The following is an 18,707-nucleotide window of genomic DNA, read 5'->3' as shown; positions in this document are numbered from 1 at the left end:
AATTGACATTTTCTTCAGAAAACTAAGAAAAATACGCATTATCTGTGGAAAACTGAGAAAAATTCTGAAAAATTCACATTTTCTTTGGAGAACTGAAAAAAATTCTGGAAAAATGTCCGTTCCATAGTTTTTCCACTCCTCTAAGAACCCATTCAAACCCGTAAAACGCCGGAAAAATCCTCGACACACTATTCCCATTGAGCCACTCACTTTCCTCATTCACTCAACCACACGGAAACTATCACACTTGTACAACAACGAAAAAACTGGGAACGAGCGAAGAATGCCTTCTTTCAATGCTGCGGCATAACCACCGGCTATTACTTATCCCTACTACCTTCATGTACACATATCCACAACAGTAAAATTCCGTTCTTGAGTGAAACATAAAAAAATTTCAATTTTTCCCAGCAAACATCGATTTAGAATTATCCATAACAACTGCAAAAATGCAATTAATCATTTTCTCCTCAGTTTTTCTTCATTATCTCGTGAACTACCAGAGAAGCAAAAACCAAAATTTTCTCAAGGGAAAGCCTGGAAAATGTGCGATCCAAAACCCTAGTTATGAACCCATTTTGCCCCTATGGTGTTCGAAAAAATCCCGGAAGTCCATTTTCGTCCGTCGAATGGTTTTTCAGTTATGTTCAGTGAATGAACGGGGCAAAGTGGGTTCATAACCAGTGTTTTGCGTCGGAAATTTTCCCAGCTTTTCGACGAAAAGTTTTTCGTTCCTCTGTCTCGAAAATTTTTCAAGCTAATCCAAAAAAACTGGTACGATGAGCTAGAAAAATTGAAACTTTCCTTGAATTTCCCCTCAATCACTCGAATCAATGATTGTAACGTCAGCAACGACCAGTGATAAACAACAATGTCGTTGTTATCCCTTAAAAACAACAAAAGTATACACCTCACTCCTCCCACACCCCCTAATTACACTTAATTACTCATTAATTTAATTACCTCTGCGTAAGGATATCCAAGTATTTTTTACAATTTGGTACAAAGCACACTATATAATCAACCATTTTCAACATTAAAATTGTCAATTAAATTGCGTGAGAACAGTTTGAAAGAAATAAAATTACATTTTGCCCAGAATTATTAGTTTTTTAAACATTCGTTGGTCATAAATAAATGGTTGGTCATGAAATTGTGTTTTTTAGGCATTACATTGATTTCTGGTGAAATTCTTCTGTTCATAAATTATTTATATAAAATGCTCGTAATTTAAAAAATTGCAATTTTCAAATTATTTCATCAATCTCCCTCCAAAAGTAAACATTCTATTTTTTTCAGATTTTTAAAATGTGTTCAAACGGTTCAATATCGAGATTCAAATTGAGACCTGCAAAGTTTAAATAATAAAATCATTGTAAAATGTGCGGAAATAGACGACACTATAGATCAACCATTTTCAATCATCAAATTTGCCAATTAAATTGCGTGAGAATAATTTGAAAAAAATCATGAATATTCAGCGTCATTAAAATTACATTTTGCCCGGAATTACTACTTTTTTTGTTGTTATAAATAAATAATTGAAATTGTTTTTTCAGGTTCTTTTTTAACGGTTCAGTATCGAGATCTCCAAAGTTTAAATAATAAAATCATTGTAAAATGTGCGGAAATAGACGACACTATATATCAACCATTTTCAATCATCAAATTTACCAATTTAATTGCGTGAGAATAATTTGCAAAAAATCATGAATATTCAGCGCAATTAAAATTATATTTTGCCCAGAATTACTACTTTTTTTGTTGTTATAAATAAATAATTGAAATTGTTTTTTCAGGTTCGTTTTTAACGGTTCAATATCGAGACCTGCAAAGTTTAAATAATAAAATCATTGTAAAATGTGCAGAAATAGATGACACTATAGATCAACCATTTTCAATCATCAAATTTGCCAATTAAATTACGTGAGAATAATTTGAAAAAAATCATGAATGAACATGGAGCTTTGGGTAAAATGAAATGAAAATAGTCAAAGTACTTGAATATCCCAAAAATAAAAAAACCTGCATCCCACGATTTTCCCACTCATCACTTCATTTATTTAATTATTCATCCATTAATCATATTATTCCTCGATCATTACTTCTGCAGCAAAGGCGGATAAATATATTGCATCTCGTTTCGACTAGTATTAGTGCATGATAACATTTTATTTAATGATTACAACACGATTGTTCAATAATTCCCCCTTTCTTTTTTTTCCTCCTTTTTTAAATTCTCGTAATGAAAAAATATCTCCTCCCCATGTCCTCAACAGTCTCGCCAATGGTCCTGAGACTGAATAAATTAATTTAAGTATCGATTTACTCTTTAATGATTTTACATACTAATGCATTAATTAATTAATTAATTATCAATGGAGTACAGTGTTCAATTAATAGTTCAGAGAATTATCACTATTTAGAATCACTCATTGTTTATTTAATGGTTAATTTCGTTTAATTGTCGATTTTTGGGGATTTTAATTGTTAAAAAATTGTTTTAATTGTCTCGAGAGAGGGGAGAATTTTTGAAGTTTTATCTAGTGGTGCCTCGGGCCACTATCAACCGACACACACACATACACACACTCTCGCACACACCACTTTCCGGTCTAGAACTCTTCCTCTTTCTCTTGCTCTCTGATAAAGAATTCGACATTTTTTTTCTCGGCTCCTTTGAGGATTTATCTTCTCCTTCCCTTTGTTGGGCGATGTCAGGGCATTCTGAAAGCATAAACATGTAAAATTGTCTTAGAGTGAAAACCAGAGGAAATCTCCATAATTTTTTTGGTGATAAAAAACAGATTCCCAAAACGAACAAGAAAAATTGATGAAAAAATCGTTTTCGAATTTTCTTCATTATCCGGAGAAGCTGAGGGCGTGGATTGAGGGGGTGGGGGTGGCTGAAAGCATAAACATATAAAATTGTCGTTTAGAGTGAAAACCAGAGGAAATGTTCATAATTTTTTTGGTGATAAAAAACAGATTTCCAAAACGAACTCGAAAAATCTGATGAAAAAATCGTTTTCGTATTTTCTTCATTATCCGGAGAAGCTGAGGGGGTGGCTGAAAGCATAAACATGTAAAATTGTCGTTTAGAGTGAAAACCAGAGGAAATCTTCATAATTTTTTTGGTGATAAAAAACAGATTCCCAAAACGAACAAGAAAAATCTGATGAAAAAATCGTTTTTGTATTTTCTTCATTATCTGGAGAAGCTGAGGGGGTGGATTAAGGGGGTGTGGGGGTGGCTTCATCCGAAAGATGGGAAAGCTCCAGATTCAGACCACTGGACATAAACCCGTTTTGCCCCGATAGTTTCCCTAAACATCACTCCAATGGCTCCCCATTCCCAAACTCAAACAAGTGGATAATCGCATTTTCTGTATATGGCTATAGTTTATGTTGCCGACAAATCGGCAATATGCTTCCGAATGGATTCTCTATTTTTGAAATTTATTACTTTATTTTTTGTGTTGAATATTGATACCCATATGATCCCGTGTGACCCTCATACAATGCCATATTACTCCAATATGACCTCATACAGCCCCTATATGAACCTCATATGAACCCACCTCACTTCATATAACCCCATATGAGCCCATATGAATCCCATATGACCCATATGTCCCATATGAGCCCATTATGACACCGTACGACCTCAGATAACTTCCAAATGACCTCATATAACCCCCATATGACCCCGTACAACTTTTATATGATCCCATATAACCCATATATGACCCCCATATGACCTCCATATGACCTAAAGCTTCATATTGCTACTATGCAACTTAATAAATAGTTATGCTGTTTTCATCATCTTTGCACTTCATCGAGAAAGCATCAAAACAATCTTTTTGAGCCATGATTTCACTGATATGACTGTTAATTTTTCCAGTTTATCGTGAAAAAAAAAAAAAAAAAAAAAAAATCTCACAAACTATATGCTGTAGCTCAACAGTGATAGATACGATCCGCATCATATTCTGATAGAATCAAGAGGCTATCAATACAAATTTTTTAAGCCATGATTCATTTCATTCTGATAACAATTGTTGAACTGAGCGTCGAAAAATCGATTTTTGAAAAAATACCAATATTTCACAAACTCTGTGAATAATTCAACTTTAATTGGTGTCGATAAATAGACCCTATTAACACCTCTATCCATGGAGAAATTCATGGAACTTCATCAAGCTGCTATAAAGAAAATTGCCAACAAAAAATTGAAAAAAAGTACATACACATGCATACATAAAATGGCATATTTAGACTTTTTAGAGCATATTTAGTTACCCTGAAACAAAAATTTGGAAACTTAATTTTGAACGATTACAAAGCTTCCATTCGGAAGCAAAAATCGAATTCGAGATATTCAAAGAACCCCCGGGGCAAAATGGGTTCATGACGAGGTTATTGGATCAGAAATTTCCCCACCTCCCTAACAAGACCACCCCCCCTCCCGACCCCTCCAGATTCCCGAGATAATTATAAAAAAGAAAAGTCAAGTCAAGTCAATTCAAGTTATAAAACTCGAAATTAAAAAAGTTTCAATCCAATAGACATTACCCATTATCCCTGGCCTTTTATTTTTCTAATCCATTTACCTGAGACGATTTAAACTTCCTCAAAGTCCCTCAAAGCCAGCGATACTCTCGAGGTGCAAAACGGTAAACAGAAGGTAAGTGCCTCGAGAAGAAACAATTTCCGTTTAATTCTGGAACAGTTTTATTTTTTTCCACTGTTCTCCTAGAGTAACTCAAACTGATGAACGCAATCACATACATCTGAAGTCACTGTGCAATGCAGCAGCATGGATTTTCAATGATACTGGCAGTCGTTAGTTGTAGCTGCTGATTGTTGTTGTTATTGCGTTGATTATTTTTAGTGTTGTTGGATTGACGACGCGATGAGGATGTGTCGTTTCGGTTGGTTCTAGCTGCCATTGAGACGTAACACCGGGGCTATTGATTCTCGAGGGAGTAGTGACGCGAACGCTTCCAGAAGTTCTTGAAGAAACCCTTTTTCTTTGGTGCATCGCTTGGCTCGCCACCTGAAAATAAACAGATGGAGTTGAATTGAGGAGAATTGTATTGATTTTGTAGAGGATTGACTAGAAAAACGATTAGTGTTGAGGGTCAGAAGACCTTCACGGATGTCTGGAGTTGAGGGTCAAATGACCCTTGATCAAATGGTTTAAGGGCCAACAGACCCTTTGGCGTTGAAGGTCAAATGAACCTTGCCGTCTTTTGAAGGGTCAAACAATCCTTGAGACCGTTTAACGTTGAGGGTCAAATGACCCTTGATCAAAGGATTTAAGGGCCAACAGACCCTTTGGCGTTGAAGGTCAAATAATCCTCGAGAGCGTTTAACGTTGAAGGTCAAATGACCCTTGAGTAAAGGGTTTAACGGCCAACAGACCCTTTGGCGTTGAAGGTCAAATGAACCTTGTCGTCTTTTGGAAGGTCAAACAATCCTCGACAGCGTTTAACATTGAGGGTCAAGTGACCCTTGATCAAATGGTTTAAGGGTCAACAGACCCGTTGGCGTTGAAGGTCAAATGAACCTTGTCGTCTTTTGGAGGGTCAAACAATCCTTGAGAGCGTTTAACGTTGAGATCAAATGACCCTTGATCAAATGGTTTAAGAGCCAACAGACCCTTTGGCGTTGAAGGGCAAATGAACCTTGTCGTCTTTTGGAGGGTCAAACAACCCTTGAGAGAGTTCAACGTTGAGGGTCAAATGACCCTTGATCAAAGGGTTTAAGGGCCAACAGACTCTTTGGCGTTGAAGGTCAAATGAACCTTGCCGTCTTTTGGAGGATCAAACAATCCTCGAAAGCGACGTTGAGGGTTAAATGACCCTTGATCAAAGGGTTTAAGGGCCAATAGACCCTTTGGCGTTTAGGGACATATCACTCTTATTTTATTTTGAATACTTAGGATGCGTTTTATTTTTTATGAAAATTCATGGGAATTTCGGATATTTCTGAAGATGAAAAAAATATGGATCTAGTCAAATGGAGTTATGTATCCGTTCCTCGTATCCGAAAATAAACGACACCAAAATTGTCGACAGAATTAACGTTAGGCGTGCATGAGGGTGAGATATTCTCGTTCCCAATCTTTTCCACCATCTCATCTTTCCAGTCCAGAGTATCCGAAAGTTTGAGAAGTTGAGGGAGAGAAAAAATAAATGTAAAAGGGTATCTCATTTTTCTTATTTTTCTTTGGGATTTTCCGGAGTCTGAACACCTGGAATCCAGGGGGTGGAGGTATAGAGGTTTGATTGCTTTCGGTTGAGATATTTCGGTGGATAATCGAGAAAAAAAAAAGATTAAATTTCAACACCTGAAAATGCTGAACCCTAGGAGAATCAGAGATTGCTGAAGTTGTGCCAATTAAAAATAAATTCGTAAAATTCACGAAGATATGAAAACAAATTTTTATAATTGTACTGTTGGAAATTTTAATGTTTCTCGAGGGAAAGACGACTTTTAGCACAATTCGGCGCTATTCGACCCTCAACTCTAAACGTATTCAAGGGTCTTTTGACCCTTGAAACCATTTGACCCTCAATCCCACAAATCGTCAAGGATCTATTGTCCCTTAAAACCATTACCTTAATCTAACCCTCGTGACCCTTATTCTGACCCTTGTAGCACTTATTCTATCCATCATGACCCTTATTTTTGACCATCGTGATCTTCATTCGGACCCTCATGACCTTTGTGAGCCTTAATTTCGTTGTCTTAATTTCATGTACCAAATGTTTATCACCAGAAGTCAATTTGGATATTTTTAATATAGGGAGTCGCATTGGGAAGCCAGGAAAATTACCGATCCAAATCGCTGGTCATGAACCCATTTTGCCCCCACACTTCCTCGGAAAATTAACATTTAACACTTTAAATCGATTTAACAACAAAAATTTTTCCATGTCCGAAGTTGAAAATTCGAGATATTACAAGAATCCCCGGGGCAAAATGACCAGTGATTTAGATCGGAAATTTCCCCAACTTTTTAACGAGATCGTTAAAATTTTTCTACTTTCGACAATTCTCAAGATAAATAGATTTTTCAACATTCGATGACTTTGAAAATTCATTCTCTCGAGTCTGCACTGGAGGAAACGCAGACAGGAAGCCTGGAGAATCCCCAGGAAATGGAGGAAACGAGGAGTGGTGAATGTAGTTGGAGGCGATGAAATGGGAAGTGAAGGAACTTGGAAATTTTCCATCGTAGGAAGTTGGAAATTCAGGAATTCACGGCAAAGTATGAGATAACTGTTCGTAGACGGGTTTATGCTATATCTATTTGCTACACTTGGGGGGTATATTGATCTGGTGAAGAGTACGCGTACGTTACGCGTCGACTCGATGAACTACATCGTTATCAGTTAATGAATAAAGAAAATGTTAATGAAACAAGTGATAACGGCGAGGTGTTGTCACTTGGGCGCGATTTCTTTCGTCTTTAAAATCCATAATTTTTTTAAATGGTCCTAAATGGTTCTTTATTAAGACTTCAGGCAAAAGCCCATATATATAACTTTTCTTCACACGAAAATTAATCAATTAAATATGGAAATATATTTAAAAAATAATAAAAATAACAGGGAACATATTTGCAATACAGTGTCCCTGAATTTGATACACAATGTCTCTCAATTTGATTATTATCAAGTAACTGCACTAAGAGAAAAAAAAAAAAAGTGTTTCCGTGATTTTCTCGGGGGGTTTGATAGGTGGATACGTGCGGAGGGTCGCATTCGAAAGGGTGGGAATATTTTCGATCCGAAACCCTGGCCATGAACCCATTTTGCCCCAGGTGTTAATGTAAGACCTGAACTTTCACTTTTGAAGGTGAAAATCGCGTTTGTTGAGTTTCACAGGAAATATCGGGGCAAAATGGGTTCATGACCAGTGGTTTGAATGGGAAATTCCCCTGGCTTTCTGATGGCATTGAAAAAATTGTCCTGGGGTTGAGGGCACAGAAGATAATCGTCTTTTTGTTAACGTGGAATTTGGGGGTATTTGTTCGGGTTTTTAGAGATTTTATTTTTTGCTCTGACGATTGATTTGTTGGGGGGATTCCGTGGGTGATTTAATTGGTCCCTTTGTTGAGGTTTCACTGGAGCTCTGGATAAGACAATGGAAAGAAATTACGGGGATAGTTGGGATTTGCGAGAGGGGGCAGGGGGGAGAACAAAAGAGATACTTTGGAATAAAGACATTTGAATGTGATTCGAGGTGGTCAGGGCGGAAGTTGGGGCTACTTTGAATGCAGGCAGGGGATCGCTACGCGTCCGGCATTCGGTTTAATGTGGTTTATGTAAGTGAGGTTCGATGTAATGAAAAATGGCTCGAGAAAGGATTATTAAATCGAGGAATATGAATTTTTGCAGTTGAATGTAGATGAAATTTCTGCTGAATCGAAAGGAACGTTCTTCGTAATTACGCGATTTTCTCAGGAATACGTGGGTTTAGGGCAAAATGTCAAAAGAAATTTCTTGTAGAGAATTAAATTTCATACAAAAATGACTTATGAGATTTTTTTCTATCTCCGGCCACTACCGACATAACTGCCGAATAAACAACTGAAAAGAAATCTCACATTTGGATTGACTCGTTTTATCTGTTTTTAATTGTTTAATTATCTCGGTAATGAGTGGTTTCAGAGCAAAGTATTATAAAACATTTTTTGTAAGAAATTTAATTATCTACAAAAAATGTATTTGACATTTCCTTCTAACTGTACTCCCCACCGAGATAATTACCAAAAATAAAAATTTGTCGTAAACGTTGCACTTGTCATTAATCGTCATACCTCTCATTAATTGTTAATTATCTTTTTTTTTTTGTTATATTTATTTGCTCAAAACTTTACATGTTTATACAGCATAAAAAAAAAAAAGGGAAGAAGTTAATTATCTCGGTAACGATCGATTTTAGGAGAAGAGGTATCAGAACCTTTTTAGTGGAGCATTAAATTTCCCACAAAAAAGTCTCTCAACATTTTCTTCCAATTTCAGTTCCTATCGAGATAACTGACCACTCAAGAACACCTGTCAAATTAACTCATTCTATTTCATTCCCATTATCTCAGTTACGTTTTACTACGTCACCACTGAAATATTCATGACTCCGGAGTAATTTCAGACACTAGTACTCACCGGAGTACGGACCTGATGGAAATACATTGTCCTTGCCTGACCCCTTGGCCTCCTTTCCACTTCCTAAAAAAAAAAGATTAAAAACCCGTCAGTAAATCCATGAAGTGAAATATTTGATGACATTCATTACCGCATGAACTTCGACAACGTGAGATGGAAAGACAAATAAAACTAGACGTGTAAAAAAAATATGAATATGAATAAATAAGATGAGTGGATGGACGCTTGATTTTTCCTTAAATTATGTTCATTTCTAAATTTCATTGAAAAAAAAACAAGTAGACAAGGCCATTCTTTGTTATAAATTGGCAATTTGCTTCCGAATGGATTCTCTTTTTTTAAGTTATTATTTCACTATTCTCATCTTCTATTTTTTCATGTCATGGTACTATCATCAATTGAAATGTCACCAAAATTTTGCGTATTCTTTCGTTCTGTCAAATAATTCTACATTTAGACCCTCTCAAGACTCGAATTAATTTTCAGTCCGGGTTTAATCAAGGTTTAATCAGTGCATAGCCGGGATTTAATCAGGGCTTATTCAGAATTTAGCCAGAGTTTAACCCAGCTTCTGTCAGAAGTTAGTCGGGACCATGAATCAATATGAATAAGTATTCAACATAATAGACTGCTACCTGAGTTTAATAGAGATTTTTATATAAAAAGCTCATGACGGTATTGTGTAACTTGATAAGCAATGATGCTGTTCTCACCATTTTTCAACTTGATTAAGAAGCCATTGAAATATACTTTTCAAGCCCTGATTTAATTGCTATTACTGATTATTCTTTCAGTAATCAAGAAAAAACCGATTTTCTGTTTCAAATCGCATAAACAATGTGCTGTACCTCAACAACCAATTGTGCGACCCCCATCATATTCTGATAGAATCAAGAGAGTATTATTATCAATTTTTTGAGCCACGACTAATTCCATTTTGATGACAATTTGTTGAGTTATCGTTGAAAAATTGATTTCTGGAAAAGTGTCAATTTTTCCGAATCTGTATAAAAAAAAAAACAAAAAAATTCTAAGAGAATTAGAGGGCGAAGCCGAAAAATCCCATATTCCGACTTTTTATTTAACCTATATTTAATTACCCTAACAGAAAAACTCGAAAACTTAAATTTGAGCAATTACAAAGCTTCCATTCGGAAGCAAAAAAATGTGGCTTTTTTGGGAGTGAATAAAAGGAAAGTTTTAACACATTCCTCAACTCTGAAAAACATCTATTACTGGTGGCATAATGCACCAACAGGGGTGAGTATGAAACGTTCATTTTAAAGTTGAGTCATAGTGCAACTTTAAGAAGCGTCTGGATGAAGAAGCGTTACACGACCTGAACAAACATACATGTCCCAAGTTGGGTAAGAGGTGTGGGTTTGTCTTACCTCTCTTATCTCTGTCTCAGTGTCTCTCTCACTTTCGTTATTTCAAACTCAGAGAAATTATTTATTTCGATTAAATAAAACTGTCTTTTTAGTTTTTGGATTTATTGAACTCGATGGCTTTGTCAATTTCGTGATTGTGTTGGTAATGAGAGATTTGAGGAGAAAGCACAATTTGGGAATTTTTTTTTTCTTTTTGGATGAGGGTCAAATGGTCTTGTGGGTCAAACGACCTTTAATGATGTTCGCGGCTGAGGGTCAAATAGTCGTAAGCGTGGAACGACCCTTAAGGCCGATTAAAGTTGAGGGTCAAATTGTTTTGAGGATCGAATGACCCTTTTTATCAATTTGCTGAACCCATTCAACACGTAAAACCATTTGACCCTCAACCCTGAAGGTTCTTAAGAGTCGTTTGACCCGCAAGACCGATTAATCCTCAACTCCAAGCGTCTTTAGGCATTGTTTAACGAAAACCTTTTGTTTTTAGTTGAGGGTCAAAGGGTGTTGTGGGTCAAACGACCTTTAATGACGTTCAGGACTGAGGGTCAAATGGTCGTAAGGGTCAAACAACCCTTCAGGCCGTTAAGAGTTGAGGGTCAAATTGTTTTGAGGGTCGAATAACCCTTTTTATCAATTTGATGAACCCATTCAATACTCAGGACCATTTGACCCTTAACCCTAAAGGTTCTTAAGGGTCACTCACCCTCAAGAGCAATTGATTCTCAACTCCAAGTGTCTTTAAGCGTTGTTTAACCAAAACCTTTTGTTTTGAGTTGATGGTCAAATGGTCTTGTGGGTCAAACGACCTTTAATGACGTTCAAAAATGAGGGTGAAATGGTCGTAAGGGTCTTACAACCCTTAAGAACGTTTAGAGTTGAGGGTGAAATTGTTTTAAGGGCCAAATGACCTTGATGCATAAATGGTCATGAGGGTCAAACGACTCTTAATGAGGTTCGGGGCTGAGGGCCAAATGGTTGGAAGGGCCAAATTACCCTTAAGGACGTCGGGAGTTAAGGGGCAAATGGTTTGCAAGGTCAATTGATCTTGAGAATCAAGCGACCCTTAATGAGCTGCGAGGCTAAGGGCCAAATGGTCGTAAAGGTCCCACGACCTTTAAGGACGTTTGATATTGAGAGTCAAATTATTTTAAAGGTCAATTGATCTTGAGGGTAAAGCGACCCTTAATGAGCTTCGAGGCTAAGGGCCAAATGGTCGTAATGGTCCCACAACCCTTAAGGATGTTTGATGTTGAAGGTTAAATGGTCTGCGACCCTTAAAACCATTTGACCCATAACCCTGAACGTTCTCAAGGGTCGGTTAACTCTCAAAATCGTTTGACTCTCAACTGAAAAAAAATTCCTAAATTGTGATAAACAGTCTTTTTTTTTTTAAATAACCAATTCAATTTTCATTTTTCATCGTTTTAAAATCATTAGTTCAATGGAGCTCAACGACTGATTCATTAATCAAAATGAATAATTTCTCTTAGAGCACTTCGTATTAAATCACCATCCCATTAACTAAACCGATAAATCATCAAGAAATTTTACAAAAAATTGCAAAATTTATTCATTTCTTCTATCAATGAAACAAATCTGCTTATTCTCGTGTTATCGTAAATGATTGTTGCAATTCTGTAAAGTCAATTCTCTACCACAAATTCTCTTGACATGTTTTATCTTCTAAAATCACTCCTTTTGTTAAAATTTCTTTTCTCAATCGTCAAGCAGATTTTTTTCCTTGTCAGCGATGCAGAGAAGCAGAGTGACTAAATAATTTCATTACAATAATATAAATGATGGATGAAACATCAGAGTACATCTATTATACATGGAATATGTCATACCGAATACTGCAGTCCTGGGCCATCTCCAGAAAAGACATCTCTATTCTATTCAATACTTCTACGTTAAACTACTAAACTATCAATCCTGCAGTGCACGGGTCAACATTGACCTGGGTGATTGTACCAGTCGGTAAAAAATCACAGGGACTTCCCCCAGAGATTGATAAGAGTGAAATCAAACATTGAAACATACATGAACGAAGAGATGAGTCTGAATCCAATTAAATCCCAATTTCATCATCACGAGGAACTCAAAAACTCGATTATCTCAAAGAATAACGAGGTGGGAGAAATAAAAATTGGTTCGTTAGAAAGCCGGAGAAATTGGCTATCCAAAACACTGGTTAAGAATCCATTTTGCCCGTGTAGTTTACCCAACAAATGGAAAAAAATATTGAATGAATTAAATTTTAATTCATTAAATAAATTAGGGTTTTTCACCCGCTTTTCCCTAAACCATAGCAATTTCCACCTCAAACCTTATGTTTTCACCCAACCCACACCCTTAAAGGTTCATATGAGTAAAAGTCCGAGGGCTGAAACCAAGTCAAAGTCAAAGTTAAATTAACCCTCCAGTGGTCGCGCTATGGTCTGAACGCCGCCGTTTTTGTTATTTTCACGATATCTCTAGAAATGTGATGAATTACGCTCTGCCTATTTACGAGTTCCTCAAATGATATGTCCCGATGAGATTAAACACGGTAGGGTTACCCTACACTGACAATTTTTTTCTCAATTAATTTTGCGTCGAGCGCGGTTAGCGAGAATGAGCGCAGCGCTCACCGTGCGACCACTCTCGTAGTGGAAATTTGACGAGCGGTGTTGCCGACCCTCGTAGTAGTCCCAAGTAGCGTGTGCGGAGTGGGGGGTCGCTGGCCGGTGATATGTTCATAGTGTCGTATGGATCTGGCAACGCTGCGCTCGAGAATGTACGGACGGCGCAGCGCTTGCCACGCGACCAACGACGTCCGGCGAAGACATGCGACTACAGGAGGGTTAATTAAATTTAAGGGGAAACGGAACCCCTGCGTTCATATGAATCTTTAGAATTGTGTTTTCTCCTGCAATTATCACTCAACAATGCGATAATCGAGTCGATAAAGTAATTTCATGGATAGAAATTAATAATTGTAGGAGAAAACAATTCTAAGATTTGATGTAGACAAAGGGGTTCCGTCTCCCCTTAATACTCATTATAAGTACTCACCGAGTACTCTCTGTGAATTAATCCAGATTTTTTAAATATTCTGAAGGAATCTCGAATAAAAATGGATATCAGGAGAAGTTGACCTCAGAAAAAAAAAAGTTTGGACCAAAAAATCTAGGTTTTTACCTGAAGAAGGGGTGAAAAATGATGGATTTTTGTTTTTCTTTAAAAAAATTAAGGTAACACGATGATTCAAATTCAACATTTATCACTGAAAATGGAAATGGCATGGCTTAAATTTTAACGATCAAAGCTTCCATTCACAAGCAATAAATGAGTGAAATTAGGAAAACTCGAGTGCGTCTATCCCCTTATCACTTATCTTATCAAAAAGAGGTGAAAAATGATGGAAAAAAGTTCTATTCAATCCGCACGTTTCACCAAGCAGACTCTTCATTTCTGGGGGATGAATGCTCGTGCAGATTAGGCAGGGAGAACAAAAAATAAAAAAGGAGCAGGAAGCCTCGTGCAGAGGACGGGTGGTGGGTGGTGATGGTGGTTGTGTTGTGCTGTAGAGGGAGGGAGGGGGAGGGGGGGTTGCTTTTGGCATTTGCCGTGTACAGAGTTGAGTTTATTCGCCCTTGGAATAAATCAATAATGTTGGGAGAAGTCAACAGGAGGTGGGATATATTTCCCTCACTCGTGGAGTTATCTCCAATGGGTTCATCTCACAGCTACGGTTCATTCTCCTTTGGGTCCTTCCATTGTTTCGGGAGTTTTTATTGTCTCGGGAATATGGCTGGGTTGTGTCGTTGTTATTGTCAGGTCTCTTTGTATTTTGTCGGGAGGGGTCGAAGTGCAACTCTCGATGGAAATGTGATTTTAGTGATGGAATAGGTATATTTCGTACTTTTGCTTACGAATGAACGGATTTGTCAAATGCGAAATTTTCAATTTTTCGGGGCAGAAGAACTTGTTTTGGCCTCAGGGGGTCGAATATGGTATTCTTAGACGGTGTCCGGGTGTACATGTACGTATGTACGTGTGTGTGTGATTGGTTTTTTTACGATAATTGACATTTTTTTTTAATGAATTGTGGTTTAAAATATTGTTTCCAATGCCATGCTGACCGAGTTCTATCATGAGATTGATTGCATCAGCTGTTGTTAAAAAAATTCATTTTGCAATCAATATTCAGGGAAAGGTAAAAAATTAACGTTGAGGCAATGTTGGCGGCCAACGTTGGTACAATGTTGACGATCAAGGTTGGTACAATGTTGGCTGACAGCTTTGGGTCAATCTTAGCTACCAACGTTGGGTCAATGTTGGCTGTCAACGTTGGGGCAATATTGGATGCTAATGTTGGCACAATGTTGGGTCAATGTTGACTGCCAGCGTTGGGACAATGTTAAATACCAACGTTGGGACAATGTTAAATACCAACGTTGGGACGTTGTTGGTTGCCAGCATTGAGTCAATGTTGGCTGCCAACGTTAGAGCAATATTGACTGTTAATGTTGGCACACTGTTGGGTCCATGTTGGCTCCCAGCGTTGAGTCAATGTTGGTTGTCAGCGTTGAGTGAATAGGGGCTGCCAGCATTGAGTCAATATTGTCAACGTTGAGGCAATATTGGCTGTTAATGTTGGCACAATGTTGGTTCAATGTTGGCTTCTAGCGTTGGGACAATGTTGAATACCAACGTTGGGAGGATGTTGGTTGCCAGCATTAAGTCAATATTGGCTGCCAACGTTAGGGCAATATCAACTGTTAATGTTGGGACAATGTTGGGTCCATGTTGGCTCCCAGCGTTGAGTCAATGTTGGTTGTCAGCGTTGAGTGAATAGGGTAAATAGGGCTTGCGTTGAGTCAATATTGGCTGCCAACGTTGGGTCAATATTGGGTGCTAATGTTGGGACAACGTTGGGGTAATGTTGGCTGCCAGTGTTGGGACAATGTTGAATATCAACGTTGAGACGATGTTGGTTGCCAGCATTGAGTCAATATTGGCTGCCAACGTTAGGGCAATATTAGCTGTTATTGTTGGGACAATGTTGGGTCCATGTTGGCACCCAGCGTTTAGTCAATGTTGGTTGTCAGTGTTGAGTGAATAGGGTCTGCCAGTATTGAGTCAATATTGGCAGACCCTAATGTTGGGACACTGTTGGGGCAATGTCGGCTACCAACGTTGGAGCAACGTTGGCTGCTGAATTCAATGAATCATTGAATTGAAGTTAAAGCACATCGTCACAGAAATTCCATTCGAAACGAAATTCCATGAATGATTTTATTTTAAATTGAATTCAAATGCAGCTATTGCTTGAATTTCTAACAATGTAGGAATGGAATAATGACGTCACACTCTTCAGGTTTGGGACCAGGGTTGTGATGCCATTCAAGGTCATCTCATCATTTTGAATTTATCGTTATCTAATTTTTGATAAAAAAAAATGTTTGGGAAGTTTTACTTTGGATTTAGACATAATTTGATAAAAATTGTGGAATTAAAAATTGAGAAATTTCGTGAAATATCCCTAGTGGCGAATTTTGTAATTGTGTTAGAGGATCACGGAAGATATCTGCTAATTTTGGGATTGCGTTGTGAATAAAAGGTTTTCGGACAAATATCAAGAGTTTTTTTTCTGTGGGAAATTAAATTTTCCATCCGATAAGTATTTTGACATTTTTAAGGCCTTTTTAAAACAAAATTTGATTTCCCAAAAAATGGATTCTGATGACATAATCCCATAATGAACAATTGTACGCTATCCATCCCACTTTCATTTACAATTGAAAACAAATAATAAAAATCCCACTTTCATCCTCTCGATAAAAAATTCCTCCTGCCACTGAGCATGAAAATCATCATAAACAAAGTAATAATGCATCTGAAATTCTACCCAAAATAATATCGCGTTGGGCACTCCATTCAGAGCGCCCAGAACACTTCGAGTGTCGTTTTTGAGGTTTTTGCACCAATGCCTCTTTGACGATAATCCAAAGGGGCCGAAGAAAATAGCCGAGAATATTCTTTTACCAAAAATAAAAGAGAAAGGCGAAAGGGGATTTTACAACACTAGTGGTAAACAGACCGAGTGCGACTGAGAGAGCACATAATCGTGAATGCAGACGAGTTTGTAGACGAGTTGGGGAGTAACGATTCCGGCCTCTGGCTTTTCTATCTTTCCCTTTTCATTTTTTTTTTACTACGCCCCCCTTCCTCCCTTCTGTTTTCTGGTCTTTGTTCCCTGGAAAACTCGCACTTGGGTGGAGAGGAGGGGTTTGTCTGGGATAATCAGTGACCTGGGTTTATATATTTTTGAGACAGATGGTGGCCTCCGTTGGTCCATTATATTTTTAGAAGGACAAACAATCCGGTGGTCTTCATTTCGTCTTTATTTTTACTCTCAATTCCCTCATGTGGTTTTTATTCCCATTTTTTAGGCAAATTTCCATTTTTTTCATCCATTTGAACATTTTCTTTCGGTTTTAATGACTGAAAAAATTTTGAAAACTAAAAAAAAAGAAAATTGCAATTATCTGGGGGGCGGGTGAGGGCGAGGGGGCTCGGGGTGGACTCATCTGAAAGCTGGGGAAATTTTCGATTCCAAACGCTGTTCATGAACCCACTTTGCCCCAGGGGTCCGGAGAATATCTTCAATTTTTAATGTTACGAATGAAAAACCGTTTTATTCATTTTTGAGGGAAATGATGGGGCAAAATGCGTTCATGACTCGGGTTTTGAATCGGAAATTTTCCAGCTCATCTAGAGAGATAACTCTCGCCCCTCAATTTTCCGGATAATTCGAGTTTCCAATGTTTCTCACTTTTTTTGCTTCCGAATGGAAGCAAACCTATGTAACAAAGTTTTGCTTCAATTGTTCGCTAATGAATGGATGGAATTGAATGTTTTTTTTCAAATGCAGATATTGTTGAGCCCTATCAATCGCCATTAATCAAACTTCAATTCATCGATCAGTTTTTTTAATTTCCAAATTTTTTTCGAAAATCGGTTGTCCCACGATAACCAAAAAAAATATTCTGAATTGATTGAATGATGGCTTGAAAAATTTGTTTGGATGTCCTTTGGACCGAGTTCGAAGATGAAGGCGATAGCAATAATCATTCTTTTGATTTATTTGAAAATTTGCAAAAATTTTTTTTTTTTTGAAAATCAGAATTCCGGGGATATCTTTGAATATCATGCTTCAAATGAATTCAATCATAGCTTAAAATGTTTGTTTTAATGCCATTAAGTCCAAGTTAAAAGATGATTACGATAGCTATATTGGTTGATTTGATTTTTATGATGATTGTTGAAAATTTCGAATTTTTCATGAATTTCCCTGAAAGTGAGCTTTCTGATGGTTTCTCCAAATGTGATGTTTCAAATTCATTCAAGTATGTATAAATAAAATTTTTCGTGAGAAGACCCGGTAAACCGCGATTCTAACCTCGCTTCGCTCGGTTTGATCGCGGTTTACGGGCCTTCTGACGAAAAATTGCATTCATCGCACGGTCCAAAAGTATTTTCTGACGAATGTGATTATAGGCCTCGCCTTCGGCTCGGCCTACAAAGCCACGTTCGTCAGAAAATACTTTTTGGACCTTGTGATGAAAATAACTATTTCTATCAACATTTTATCGAAGGGCTGAGGGGAGAGATAGAACCATAAAAAAGACAATCGGTTGTACAGAAGAAAGGGATAATAAGAATGATGATGATAACATTCAACTAAGTTGAAAATCTGACAAAATTAGTTGAAAAGAAATCTTATTCAATTTAATAAAATGAAATAAACAATGAATTATACATAACAGAAGGAAATAATGTGCTAAATAACCATTCGGAAGTATATCGCTAATTTATCAGCAAAGATAACTGCACTATCTGCAATACAAGAGCAATTTCCCACTTGTTTTCGATTGTTCCAGTAAAGTCGATGGTTCTTCTCGCTTCGGTCTCGATTTTCTTACTTACAGTGGAGATTCAAATAGTACTCTGATCATTTTACCGGATTTTTGCTGGACGAACAGCATTTTTCCGAGGAGTTTTAATGCCAGAGAGGCAGCAAGTAATCGAGTTTTCGACAAAATCGAGTTTCTCAAGGGAACAATTGGATTTTCCTGGGTTTCATGGGGGTC

General features: G+C 37.3%; 1 protein-coding gene across 1 annotated transcript in view; it reads right to left on the bottom strand.

The window, feature by feature from the left end:
* Positions 1-2,141: 2,141 nt before the first annotated feature.
* Positions 2,142-18,707, bottom strand: part of LOC107035949 — a 106,192-nt gene continuing 89,626 nt past the window's right edge. Inside the window, exons 11-13 of the mRNA XM_015253617.1 lie at positions 9,182-9,244; positions 4,616-5,061; positions 2,142-2,727 (exon numbers count right to left, since the gene is read on the bottom strand). Coding sequence (XP_015109103.1) covers positions 4,973-5,061; positions 9,182-9,244 — 152 coding nt within the window. The 3' untranslated portion in view covers positions 2,142-2,727; positions 4,616-4,972. The remainder of the gene's footprint in view (positions 2,728-4,615; positions 5,062-9,181; positions 9,245-18,707) is intronic.

Source organism: Diachasma alloeum, unplaced genomic scaffold, assembly GCF_001412515.2.
Source record: "Diachasma alloeum isolate Michigan unplaced genomic scaffold, Dall2.0 Dall_scaffold_00202, whole genome shotgun sequence".
In the NCBI taxonomy this organism is placed as follows: Eukaryota; Metazoa; Arthropoda; class Insecta; order Hymenoptera; family Braconidae; genus Diachasma; species Diachasma alloeum.
Note: the sequence above shows the minus strand (reverse complement) of the source record. Positions and strands in the feature narration are given on the sequence as shown.